The sequence below is a fragment of the Fukomys damarensis genome, unplaced genomic scaffold, assembly GCF_012274545.1.
Source record: "Fukomys damarensis isolate Sample0158 unplaced genomic scaffold, DMR_v1.0_HiC HiC_scaffold_8, whole genome shotgun sequence".
Taxonomy (NCBI): domain Eukaryota; kingdom Metazoa; phylum Chordata; class Mammalia; order Rodentia; family Bathyergidae; genus Fukomys; species Fukomys damarensis.
In genome coordinates this window covers 23,022,714-23,036,428 of record NW_022900920.1, presented here as the reverse complement: position 1 = coordinate 23,036,428, position 13,715 = coordinate 23,022,714, and the positions used below count along the sequence as shown (strand labels likewise).

The following is a 13,715-nucleotide window of genomic DNA, read 5'->3' as shown; positions in this document are numbered from 1 at the left end:
AAAAAAAAAAAAAAAAAAAAAAAAAAAGAGTTGGTGCCTTTTTTATTTCCCCTTCGTTTTTCATTTTTTCTTCTTTTGGGAGCCAGCTATCGAGGATTGGGCCATTCAGTAGCAATTGTATATACAGAGGGGCTTAGGAGGTCACTACACATGCCCCGGGAAAATGCAAGCACAGAAAAGACCCAAGAAGACATTCAGTTTTACCTCAGGGTGGCCCTTGCCACAGAAACCCTCCACAATTTAACAATAAAAAGAACAAAAGACACCTACCCCCCCCAAAAAAAAACCCCACTGAAAAAACAGCAAACTGTGGGGAAGCAGGAGAATCTGACTTCCAGAATTACCATGTATGTTATTTGATACGAATAGCTAGTTTTTAGCCAAAAAAAAAAAATCAGGTGTACAAAGAAAGTTCGAAATGTGGCCCATTCAAAGAAAGAAAAAGCTAGGGCCAGGAATTTAACTCAGTGGCACTGTGCATGCCTTGCAAGCAGCAGGTCCTGATTTTGATTCCCAGTACTGGGGGTGGGGAATGTGTGTAGGGAATAAGCTAATAGGTACTGCCTCTGAAAAAGACCTCATGGCAGATCTATAAGATGAAGACTAAAACAACTGGTTAAAGGATACTCTAAGAATTAAAGATATCAAAAAGATAAATTAAACAATGTATTTGTAAAATGGAAATATCAGTGAAAATAGAAAATTTTAAAGAAACAAAAAGAAATTCTAGAACTATAAAGTACAAGAACTGAAATGAAAAATCTGCTACAGAAATCCATAGGCAGGTAAGAAGCGGAATCAGTAAATATGAAGTTAGGATAATGGAAATTATTGAATCTGAAGAACAGAGAAAGGATTAAAAAAAGTGAATGAGGTCTAAGGGACCTGTGGAACACCATCAGTTGACCCACACATGTGTTCTGATAAAGAATATTTGAAGAAATAATAGCTGAAAACTTCACAAATTTGATTAAAGATATAAATATCCATGAAACTTATCAAACAGTAGGATGAACTCAAAGAGAACCAGCCCAACGTACGTTAAAGTAGAATTTCTGAGAGCCAGAGACAAAGAGAGAACTTTAAAAGCAGCAAGAGAGAAACAACTCATCACATACAGGGGATCCTCAGTAACAAGATTTCACATCAGACATCAGAGATCATAGAGAAAAAAGAGAAAACTGTCAACCAAGAATCCTACAGCTGGCAAAACTGTTTTTCCAAAGTGAGAAAGAAAGTAGGACAAACCCAGATAAACAAAAGCTGAGGGAGTTCTGTACTAGACATGTCCTGAAAGAAATGGTAAAGGGAGTCCTGTAGTCTGAAATGAAAGAACACTAGACAGTGTTTGGAAGCCTATGAAGAAATAAAAATCTCAGTAAAGGAAAATACATGGGCAATTATAGAAGCTAGTACTATATTATTGTAACAGTGGTGTATAACGTTGCTTTTTGTTTTCTACGTGATTTAATAGACCAATACATTTTTAAAAATTAGTCTAAAACAGTGGTGAACCTACATGCTGCAGCAGGCTGTTATTATCATTGAAAGCTCTAAAAGGCTTGCCATCAATGGTCTAAGATGTGTGTGATGGTACCTGCCCATAATCCCAGCACTTTAGGAGGCTGAGGTAGAACATTCAGGCCCAATCGAAGTGATTAAATGAAACTTTGTCTCAAAATAAAAAATAGGCTGCAATGTAGGTCTGTGTGAAGACCCTGGGTTTAAGTCCCAGTGCTGCCCCTGAAAAATCTAAAGCTAGAGCTATGATAATTTCACTCTGTAACACCACACTCTTGTTTTTGTATAAAGAGGCTAACATAATTGAAATAATTATCAGTTGATGGTTTTGGACATAATTTATAAATATGTTATTTTGTGACCTCAGCAGGTGGAAGCAGTATACATGGAACTGTTAATGTCAGATGAGTACTTTTTTTAGTGTTATTGAAGTTAGCTTGGTATGAATTCACATTAGAGTGTTATTTTAGTGTGTAAAATGTCAGTACTAAGCTAAGCCAAAAAGTAGCAAGAGAATATACACAAAAGGAAATGAGAAAGGAATTTAAACATTTTACTATAAGCAAAAATCAACTGAACAGTAATGCTATATGGGAAATGAGACAGGAAAGCTCTGAAGTATGTAGAAACCAAAATGTCAGAAATCACTTCCTTGTTATCAGTAATTACTTGAAATGTAATTGGATTAAGATCTCCAATCAAAAGATGGAAATTGGCTGAATGGATACAAAATATCCAAAAACAACTCTCTATAGAGAGTCACCTTAGAACCAAAGACATAAATAAGGGTGAGAGTAAAAGGATAAAAAATATATTCAGTGTAGATAGTATCCAAAAGAGAATAGGGGTGGTTGTATTAGACAAAATGTACTTTAAATCAAAAAAGTTGGTTACAAGAGACAAACAAGATTGTTATATATTTTTAAAAGTCCAATACATCTAGAAGCTGTAATAAACAGTTATGCATTTATTTACAGATTATCAAAATATGTGAAGCAAAAATTGACAGAATTGAGGCTCCCCTCAATTGTAAAGAGTTCTACAGTAGTGGTTAGAGAATTCAATAGCTTATTTTTAATAGAGTATAAAACAATTAGACAGAAGATAAGGAAATAAAGAATTTAATACAATAAACTAACTAGATCTAATAATATACATATATAGGACATATTATCCAATATCAGATCACACCATTCTTTTGAAGTGCACATGGGACATTTTCCAGGATAAACTATGTTATTCCAAGTATATTTTTAAAAAATAGATATTACACGAAGTATATTCTCTGATCAGAGCAGAATGAAGTTAGAAATCAGTCACAGCAGAAAAAATGAAAATTTTTTAAATTGTGGAAATTAACATACTGTTAATCAGTGAACCAAAGAGGAAACCACAAGGCAAATTAGAAAAGATGTAAGATGAGTGAAAATTTATGGCACACAATAAAAGCAGTGCTAAGAAAGAAATTTATGAAGATTCTTACATTAAGAGATATTGTATTTCAAATCAATAACATAACATAAGGACCTAGAAAAGAACTAACTGAACCCAAAGTAGCAGAGGGAAGGCATTAATAGGTATTTGAGCAGAGAGAAACAAAATAGATAAATAACGGAGGCTCAAAGCTGGTTCTTTGAGTGTATCGATATAGAATCTTAGAAGACTTAATTACTAAAATCACAAATTTTAGTGGGGAACATTACTACTGATTCTACAGAAATGAAAACGTATTAAGAGACTGTGATAACTAAGACTAAACCAAGAATAAATACAAACGCCGAATAAATCAATACCTAGTAGCATTGTTCATAATAGCCAAGATATGAGAGCAACCCAAGTGTCCTTTGATGGATAAGGAAAGTAGGATTATGTGCGCACAATGAACTATTCAACCTTAAAGAGGAAGGAAACTCTGAAAGCATGGATGAACATTGAAAGCATTATACTAAGTGAAGTATGCTGGTCCCAAAAAGGTAAATAGTACTTAGAACAGTCAGAATTATAGAGATTGCAAGTGGAATGATGAAAGCTGGGAGAGGGGGAGAATGAAGGGCTACTGCTTAAGGGGCACAATTTTCAGTTTTTCAAGATGAACAGTTCCGGAGATAGATGATGGTGGCTACACAGCAGTATGGAATGTTCATAAAACTGAGCTGTGTACTTTAAAGTGGTTAAGATAGTCAATTTTATGTAAATGGAGTTTAACTCTTACTTTTCAAATGAATATGATAAGAACAAATTTGTGCCCCTCTGGAAAGGGTACAATAGCTCGTACAGCGCAAATGGCTTTGTCATTTGTTAAATGTTAGGAAGTTTTTGTATCACTGGTGAGCTTGAAGTCTTCTGTAGTGGGACTGTTTCTACCATGAAAGTCACTGAATGCTACACATTAAGGATTAAGAACTAGTTTACTAGCGTGCCACTGAGTATGATTTGTTACCCCGTGTAATTTGTTCCCCAAAGTAGTTCATTTGTTAGTGGCAGAATAGACTACTGATTAGTTTGATTTTCTGCATGTGGCTGTTAGAACATTGTTTGCAGGATTAGTCTTAAACACTTAAAAATACATTGTAAGTCATCTCAGTGTCATAATTTCAAAGAAATATGGCTTCAGTAGTACTTTGCTATATAAAAATCTTGGAAACGTAAAAGATTTGTATATTGTCAAAAGATAAGTCAACTCATATTCACAAAAGAAGACATACCCAGAGAGTATCACATAAAAGTTCAGTGAGATGTCACTACATTAACTTTGCTTTCTTGCAGCTGTCTTCTTCCTTTTGACATATTTCCAAACTGAATCTGGAGCAATGCTCTTTATGTTCCTTTTTTTTTGTTTTTTTGTTTTTTTTGTTTTTTGAGACAGCATCTCACTATGTAGTTGAGACTGACCTGGAACTCACTATGTAGCCCAGGCTGGTCTTTTTTTTTTTTTCCAGGCTGGTCTAGAACTCACAGCGATCCTCCTGCCTCAGCCTCCTGAGTGCTGGGATTGCTCTTTATGTTCTTGAAGTGTCATGTGACATTAAATCCCATGGAATATTCATTCAATTCATTTTATCAGTAAACCAAAAATGCTCAGCTGAATGAGAACGTGCTTATCATTTCAAAACACATTGAAAGAGGCCCAATTTAAAACCCAGACTCTTTCTTCTGTAAAACAACTTTTAAACTCAGGTTTGCAATAGTGGCCAGTATCACTTTCACAATAGCATATAAGACATGTGTGTGTATGTGATAGTGGAGATTGAACTGAAGGCCTTTGCACTGAGCTATGTCCTAGGCCATTTTGTTGTTGTTGTTGTTGTTGTTGTTGTTGTTGTTGTTTTGAGACAGGGTTTCTCTGAGTCACCAAGTTGCCTGGGAGGTGGGGTCAAACTTGTGATCCTCCTATGACCCTCAGCCCTTCTGGAATACTGAGATTACAGACATGCACCGCCATTCCTGGCTAAAGTAAAATGCTTAATATTAATAAGTTGTTCTGATATTTTAACATTTTCTTATAACTGTGCCCTAAGATTGTTACTAATTTATAATAATTAACACATATTATATATATATTGTTAAGAGCCTTGGTGGATTTTTCCCTCAACTTTCTGAGTTTAACTTTTTATGTGTGTAATGATATGTGATTATGTAGTATACAAATTGAACATAATGGCTCTCTTTTAATCAGAAACATTCATTGGGAGTATTTGTATATTTTAACAAGTGATTGTGAAATATAACTCAGACTTTTAAAAATCCAAATACCATATTATTGAATAAATGTTAGTATTCTCATCATGTAATGTATGCTTTTCCCCTGTTTTATAAATTATGAAACACCAGAATATACTTCTAATTTTATAGTGAAACTAAGCTTTTAAATGAATTGGTATCTAATTTCATTTTGTTTCAGGGCTCCCAAAACCATCCCTGTTCAATATTTCCTTAAGAAGAGTTACAGGATGCAGCACATAGTTATACTCATGGCTTCAATTTATTACAGTGAAAGGTTACGAAGCAATTATCAGGACAGGGAAAAGAAGCATAGAGCTAAGCCCAGGGAAGACCACGCACATGATTCCAGAGTCCTCTGTCAGTGGAGTCACATAGGCCAAACGTACTGCTCCCAGAAGGAGTTGTGACAGCACATTTGAAATGTTGCTAACCAGGAAAGCTGAGGGGAAGCTCAGCTCTCAAGGTTTTTATTGGGGGCTGGTCACACAGGCAGGTTCATACCTGCTGTCATGTTCCAAAATTCCACACTCCCAGAAGGAAAGCAGTTCAGCAAATTGTCTTGTTGGTACACTTGAGGTATAGTGGGCCACTCTCCCCGGTTCTGGGAATGGTGAGAACGCTCCCACAATCTACTCTCTCAATGACAGGCAAGAGCCAGTCTTAGAATCATGCCTTTCAGGTCTTCTGTGTTAACTCTTTTCTGCACATGCTTTACGTTTTATTTTTTTCAGCAGGCCATCTTTTTATACTGTGTTCTTAAACAGTTAATATGCAGTGAAAATGTTGATCAGCCTATGGCAAATTTTCAAAATTTTTAGTGTGTACTATAGCCTACTGTCAATTTTTTATTGTCTTTAAAATTTGCTTCTAAGCTGGGCGAGGTGGCGCACACCTGTAATTCCAGCACTCTAGAGGCTGAGGAAGGAGGATCCCTGTGAGTTGGAGACCAGCCTGGACTACATAGTGAGTTCCAGGTCAGTCTCAACTACATAGTGAGACCCTGTCTCAAAAAACCAAAAAATAAAAATAAAATAAAATAAAATAAAATTTGCTCCTAGTCACTGCTTTAATTTAGTGTTTAGTGATTTGATCCTCATGTTTCTACTGCATAGCATACAAACTAAAACCCTACCTCTCTAGCATCTTCTCCAGACACTTTCTTCCTCCTACTAGGTTATTCTAGCCTCCATAGCTTTCCTTCAGTTGCTCTGTATCATTTCCTGTTAGGTTAACACTGACCCATTCAGAGACGATCTCAATGTCTGCAGTTTTGAAAACATCTTCCAAAATATTTCAGTACTCGCAGTCCTTGTATATTTTAATTAGGTTATTCTATTGCCTGTGGTTAAACTGGTGCTATATTTTCCATTATAGTATATAGAATTATAATCAATTTTAACATTCTATATATGTATATCTCTTTAGAAAAATAATAAAATTGAAGCTTTTAAAATGGTTTATTTTGAAAAGTTATTTTATCGTTAATGTTTTAGAAGCAGTTGTAGTTTTTATATGGTTTCTCTTTTCTCCTCTTTCTGCCTCATTCCTTCTCTTTTCTTCTTCATTCTCTCTTTTTTTTTCTTTTCTTCTTTCCATATTTTCTTTTAAATGAGGTGGTTTTGGTCCTGGTTTGGCCTAAGATTCACAAAAGGTAGACTCTCATATATCCTGCTTTTTATTATGCATGATTAATAGAAAAAGCAAAATAGTTCAAGAAAAATCTAAACTTTAAGGTTCTTAACACTGAAAAAAATGAGAGTAATAGATATTTAGCCATTGTCTAGATCAATGTAGTTATACTATTTGGATTATATAATGTACTCATAAATTTGTGAGTATATACATGTTTTTGGTATTTATATCCTGTCCGTTCTTTTATTTCCCACTTAAATAGTAGGACCTGTGCTAGTGAACAATAAAACAGTCTAATGGGGGTGCAACAAATGATTAATCACATATATATTTTTATAATTTTTGAATTAGTGGTAAGGAAAATTATGGGGTGCTATGTAACTTATAAATACATGTGAAAAAGTCTATCTGTACTATTTCCACGCTTGGAGAATCATGGCCTCCTAATTTTGAATCTTTTCATCATCTCTTCCTTCCCCAAACATAAAAATAAGAGCAAAGAAAACCACACTTGAGCCTGCATTTCACAATATTAGCAGATAGAGAATATATATATGGCCTTCATATAAAATGTGAGTTGAGAAATACGCTAAATTCCAGTAAAGGTCCTGCTGGTGCTAGCCTGGTGTTGCTGAGAAAAAGGACAGAGGAGGCTTAAAAGACTCCATGAAAAAAATAGGTGGTTTAAAGGATTTAGGCAAAGCATAAACAGAATAAGTTCCCTTTCCCCTAGAAAGAGAAACTCCAGTATGAAGGGTGAAAAGCTCAATACAGATTTGGATGAGCTAGAACTTATCAACAGCTCCTGAGACTGTAGGACTGGGAATGGAAGCCTCCAAAAAGCATTGCTTTTAGGAGAGAATCAGGTATATAGGCAAGTTGTGGGTTTCATTAGAGACAGGCCACTACAGAGAAAGAAGGAAGTAAAAGGAAAAAGTTTAGGATCCAGCAGAAATGAAAGAAAAACACATCAATTCTTTTCTCCAGCAGTACTCACCATAAATAAAACCACCACAAAAAAAGGAACAGTCAGAACAGGATACTCTTAAATCAGGAACCCTTCCCACAAAATGAAGAGGAATAGGAAATAAAGTTATGAAAGCTAAAGGTGCAATTCAAATTAGAAATGCTGTTGAAAATTCTCAATTTAACAATTACACAATTGAAAAATACTAACATAAAGCTTTGTATTGAATTAAATGTCCTTAGGAAAAATGAAAAACCGATTTGAATCATACATTTAAAAACTAATAAAGACAAAAAATGAACACATGTTGATTAAACTCAGGAAAGAAATAGAAAAAAAAGTTCAAATTTGTGTTAGATTTGAAAACTAATCTAGAAGGTGCCCAAGGAACAATGAATTCATATAAATATATAGTAAGGGACACTGACATGAAATAGAGGGGATAAAAACCCTGGAAGATAAAAATAAGCTAAAGAAGTAAAAATGTATAAAGAGAAAATGATTGAATTAAACTGTTAGCAGCCATCAAGAACAAAACAATTGACTACGTTTAATACTTAAAATTAGTATCCAAGAAAACTTCATGGAAATGAGAGCAGCTACTGAACCTGCATACTGACTGGCTTACCAGGTACCAGGGAGAAGTGACTCATAACAATCCAAGACATATCCTAGGAAAACCATTACACTTTAAAGATTAGGAGGGGGATCCTCAAGATCTTCAAACAACAAAAAAAAATGATTTGCAAGGTTGCAGAAATTAGACTGGTCTTAACTTTTTAAAGACCATATAAATAAAGAGGAACGTACACACAATGGAGTACTACTGTGCCATAAAGAAAGATGGACCTAAAAATGAGAATCAAGACTTGCCATGTAAAGGTACATGATCCCAACAATGAATGTAACTGTACTGTATCCCTAAAATGTACCAATAAACTCAATAAAATTAAAAAAAAAAAAAGAAAGATGGACCTGAGGCATTCGTAGGTAAATGGATGCACCTTGAGGCCATAATGTTAAGTGAAATAAGTCAAACACACAAGTTTAAATAGGACATAGTTTCTCTAAAATGAAAAACAATATAAATATGGGGATGCAAAATAGAAGATAGAAAATAGGAATTCAGGAGATTTTCAGATGGATGGGGGAACAAGAGAGGGAAGGGGGAAGATAAAGGGATGGAAAAAATTGAACATAATGAAAATAGCGCTTTTGCAAATGAGAAAGGAGTCCAACAGTTGGAAGGGTCAGGGAGGGTAGGAAAGGGTAGAGGACAAACAAAAAGGAATTATGTATATGTACCGACTCTTCAAGATAGAAGTAATCACATATAAAACATTTTTTGTTGGTTTGTTTTTTTGAGACAGTGTCTCGCTATGTAGCCCAGGCTTGCCTCATATTTGCCTTAGCCTCGAAAGTGCTAGGATTACAGGCATGCGCTGCCACGCCCAGCATAATATAAACGTGAATTTTAAACCTTATATTTGTCCTTCAGTCATCAGCCAGGGCTGCAGAAAACAGTTTGTCCAAGAACCCAGAGAACACTGCATATATGTGCCCTTTTCTGCTGAACACAATTGAGAGAGAGTTTTATCCACCTAGGGATGACTTGGGAAGCTAACCTTAGATAGATGAAGAATTCATACATGTCGTTACAGAGCTAAGACCAAAAAAGGGATGTAGGTGTGATCTGAGAAGTAGAAGCATAGGAGAAATGAAAAATAATGTGGGGCTTGCTATAGGTATTTGACTTTATGTATCATGTACCTGTGGAGCTGGCTGACTGGTCTCGTGTGAGGCCGGCATTTATGTCTGGTGCCTCTGCTTGAAGATGGCAGCTCAGGCAGTTGAAGAGGAAAAATGGATATGAAGTAGGGAAGAAGAGAGACAAAGCAGATTCGGAAGCACAAGCTGGAACCTGTGTAAGCATCCAGGTTATGAAATGAGGTGACAGCAGAGTAAGGTGGTTCCCTTTGTCATGGAGCTGAATGCTGACCTGGCCCCGGAGTTTGAAAAGCTGAGGGAGAGGAGGTCTGCTGTGTTTTATTTCCTTCTGCTCATTTGCCTGCTTGCCTTTGCCTATCCTTTATTTTTAGCCTTTTAGATCCCCTTTTAGATGTATCTCATATACAGAATGTATCATCTTTTTCTTTTAATAGATGAGTTAAGATCATTCATATATTGTAGGATTATTATAAATATTCTGTGCCTTACACAGATTATCTCTTAATCTTCCTAACCTAGGAGGCAGTTTTTCCCCACTTTACAAATGAGAAAAGTGATAGACAGGTTTAGTAAGTTGCAAATGGCCAGAAGTGCACAGTCCTTCTCACTCCTTCCTATCGTTCCTACCTCCAGTTTTCAGGCAGCCACACTTCCCTATGTTTTTTGTTCCTCTAGTTGCTTTCAAGATGTCTGTGTCTATTTAATAATCTTCAGTTTTCAGTAGTTCGTTTATAATGTGGCTAGTCATGTTTTTCTCTAATTTGTCTCACTTGGTGTGTGCCAACTTTGAATTCTGTAACTTGTTATCTCTAACCACATTTTGGAACTTTAGGCATCATTCACACGATTACTCTGCCCTAATCTCTTTCTCCTCTCTAGGGTTCCAGTTAATCTTTAGATCATTTAGATTGTTCCAGAAATTGTTCTGTTCTTTTTAATTCAGTCTTTCTTTGCATTTGTTAGATTGGCTTATTTCTGTGGTGCTATCTTTAGGTTCACTGACTTTTTCCTCTGTCTTTTTTTTTTTTGTCTTTAAGTGAATTTATTCCAACATGTATATTTACTTCAGTGAATTTATTTCCAATAGATATTTTTAGTTCTAATGTTTTTATTAGATATTTTTTATAGTTTCAGTTTCTGTTTCCTATCTTTTCACTCATTTTATGTATGTTTTTCTTTTACATATGAAGCAGTTATCACTGCTTTAAAGTCTTTGCTAATTTAAATACGTACTTTATTTTGACATTGGTATCTGTTGAATTTTATATAATAAGCCACATTACCTTGCCTTTTTATTTTAGAGATAGGGTCTTGCTATGTAGTTCAGACTGGCCTTGAACTCACTCTATAGCCCAGGCTGACCTCACAGCAGACCTCCTGCCTCAGTCTCCAGAGTGCTGGGACTATAAGCATGCGCCACCATGCCCATCCTACCTTGCTTTTTTCAAGTAGTTTGAGTTTGTACCTTGGACATTGGAATGTTATGTAGACGAGGTTGACATAAACCTTTGGACAATATTGATATCTTTGTGTTCGTAGACATCAACTCTGGTAGTTCAGATTGTAAGCTCCGTCTCATCTTCCAACACCTCTCCTATCAACTCAGTAATTCAGGTCTCAGGTCTCTCAGCATTTAACTACATTTTACTGGGTCTGGGTTGTCTTGTTTTCTAATTTGCTTTTCCTCTTAGCCTCATATGCTCCAACTTCCCTGGTTCCTTGGAGTTTCTTTTGGAGTTTTAACCACCTGTATATCTTCATAACTGGGAATCTGTTCTCAGAGCTAAGTCAGGAAAGGATAGAAGGAATAAAACTGGAAATGTTCTCATATGATGTGATTTTTAAGTTTTGACCCCTCCCCCTACAATCTACCTGCTATGTTTTCTTTTCTCAGTCTTCAAACAGTGATGTGTATGCCTGTGTTTTGATTTCAAGTCAGTAGTTGTACTAGAACAGTGGGCTGTCTGGGAGTTGATGCGTCTGGTTTGGATGATTTTATTTATTCTTTGTACTAATTTGAGTAGGGTTTCATTGACATGTTGAGAGATTTGAGTTTATTATGTCTTCTACCTTAGTACTGGGTTTTTGCTTTGAATCTAGCCTAAATACCCCCCATGCTAACTTCTTGAAATAATGGATTGATTAGATAAAGGAAGTATGTTCTCTAGTTTTCAGCAGTTCTGTTTACCAGAAGGTTTGTTCTAAGAATGACATAGTAGAGGTTTCACATGAGTTGAAAACCTTTTATTATGGGAAATCTTGCTTATATTCATTCAGTTAAGCTGTAATGTAAGATTAGATCAGTCTCCAGCTGATGGGCAGTTGGGCTGTTCCCAAGTTTTAGCTTTTACAAACTGTGCTGCTGTGAACATGGGTATACATATATCACTGTGGTATGATTCTTTCAATTCTTTTGGGAAGATAGCTGGGACTATCAAATGGAACTTCTAATCCTAGATGTTTGAGATTTCTCCGTATTGATTGCCACAGTGGTTGCACCAGTCTACACCCCCACCTGTAGTGGAGGACTCCTTTTTTTCCCCACAGCCCTTCTAACAGTTGTTATTGGTTGATTTCTTAATAGCAGGCATTCCTTCTGGAGTGAGGTAGAATCTCAGCATTGTTTTCATTTGCATCCCTCAAATGACCAGTGATGCTGAACATGTTTTCATATTTTTATTTGCTATTTTTACTTCATCTGAGAAATGTATCATAATGTATAATAGATTATGTGAAACAGGAAATAAAGGTCCAAAGGGAAGGGGAAGTGGAAGGGGTAGGAAAAAGGAAAGAAGGGAAAGGAATAAATATGAGAAAGGAAAAAAATGGAAACAAAGACTTTGTAAGTAGGAAGGTATGGAGGTGTGGAAGGGAGGGCAGGGGAATGGGGAAAAAATAAGAACCAAGACAAATTATATAAAAATACAAATTCCCAATCATGAATGTCAGCACATTGTATACCTAAAATGTACCAATAAAATTAATGAAAAAAATAATTGCAAGCAATACTTTATTATGGCAAAAAAAGATTAGATCAAAAATTTATTATCAAATGATAATAGTTACATAAAAAAGCAGTCAGTCATTCTGAATTTCAAATAGGCTTATTCTAGGTAAGAAAACTTCAGCATCTAGACTATAACAGCTAGTTTTCAATGGCTTTATCTAACAAAAGGACATAGTTTTTAATCCTGAAATAGCCATGAATTTGATCATGTTTCTACATAGACATCAAGATTGTCATGAGATTTAAATTTGTTAATTTTTGTACACGTGTTTAAATGCAGTTAACATTAATGTACTTATTTTAATTTACAGATCATTTGTATTAATGACACAAAACCTAATGTATGGATAATGCTATTTAATATTTCATCATATTTAATATATACTGTTCCCCTTTCAGATGGTCTCCTGATTGTTGGTGTTCACTCGGCTAAGTTTCCAAATGAAAAAGTCCTGGACAACATTACGAGTGCTGTTCTTCGATACAATATCACCCATCCTGTGGTTAATGATGCAGATGCCAGTCTTTGGCAAGAGCTAGAGGTGTCCTGCTGGCCAACACTGGTCATTCTTGGACCCCGTGGAAACATGTTGTTTTCTTTGATTGGAGAAGGACACAAAGATAAATTATTTTTATATACTTCAATAGCTTTAAAGTATTACAAAGACAGGGGACAGATCAGAGATAATAAAATTGGAATAAAACTCTACAAAGATTCTCTGCCACCTTCACCGCTGCTGTTTCCTGGCAAAGTAACTGTAGACCATGCTACTAATAGACTGGTAATAGCAGATACTGGACATCATAGGATTTTGGTCATTTGGAAAAATGGACAGATTCAATACAGTATTGGAGGTAAAGATCATTTCTAAGTATCATGTATAGTGTGTCTTACAGTTAAAAATAGTTCAAGTAAAAACGTGAAAATTGAAATTTATAAATAAGAACTAGTAGATGGCATGCATTGACTTCACTATAAAATTACATTTTTTGTTATTTAACGTATGATATCTAAATTAACCTCTCCTAACTCCCTCAAACAAAAACCAAGAAAACTGTGTCAAAGGGGGAAATCATTAAGTTACATATCTTAAGTATATTTGTATATCCATTTTATTTTTTTTAATTGCCCGTTAT

General features: G+C 35.3%; 1 protein-coding gene across 1 annotated transcript in view; it reads left to right on the top strand.

Moving 5' to 3' along the window:
• Nhlrc2 (NHL repeat containing 2) overlaps window positions 1-13,715 on the top strand; it is a 57,152-nt gene that overhangs the window by 6,048 nt on the left and 37,389 nt on the right. The window contains exon 4 of the mRNA XM_010634665.1: window positions 12,978-13,433. Coding sequence (XP_010632967.1) covers window positions 12,978-13,433 — 456 coding nt within the window. The remainder of the gene's footprint in view (window positions 1-12,977; window positions 13,434-13,715) is intronic.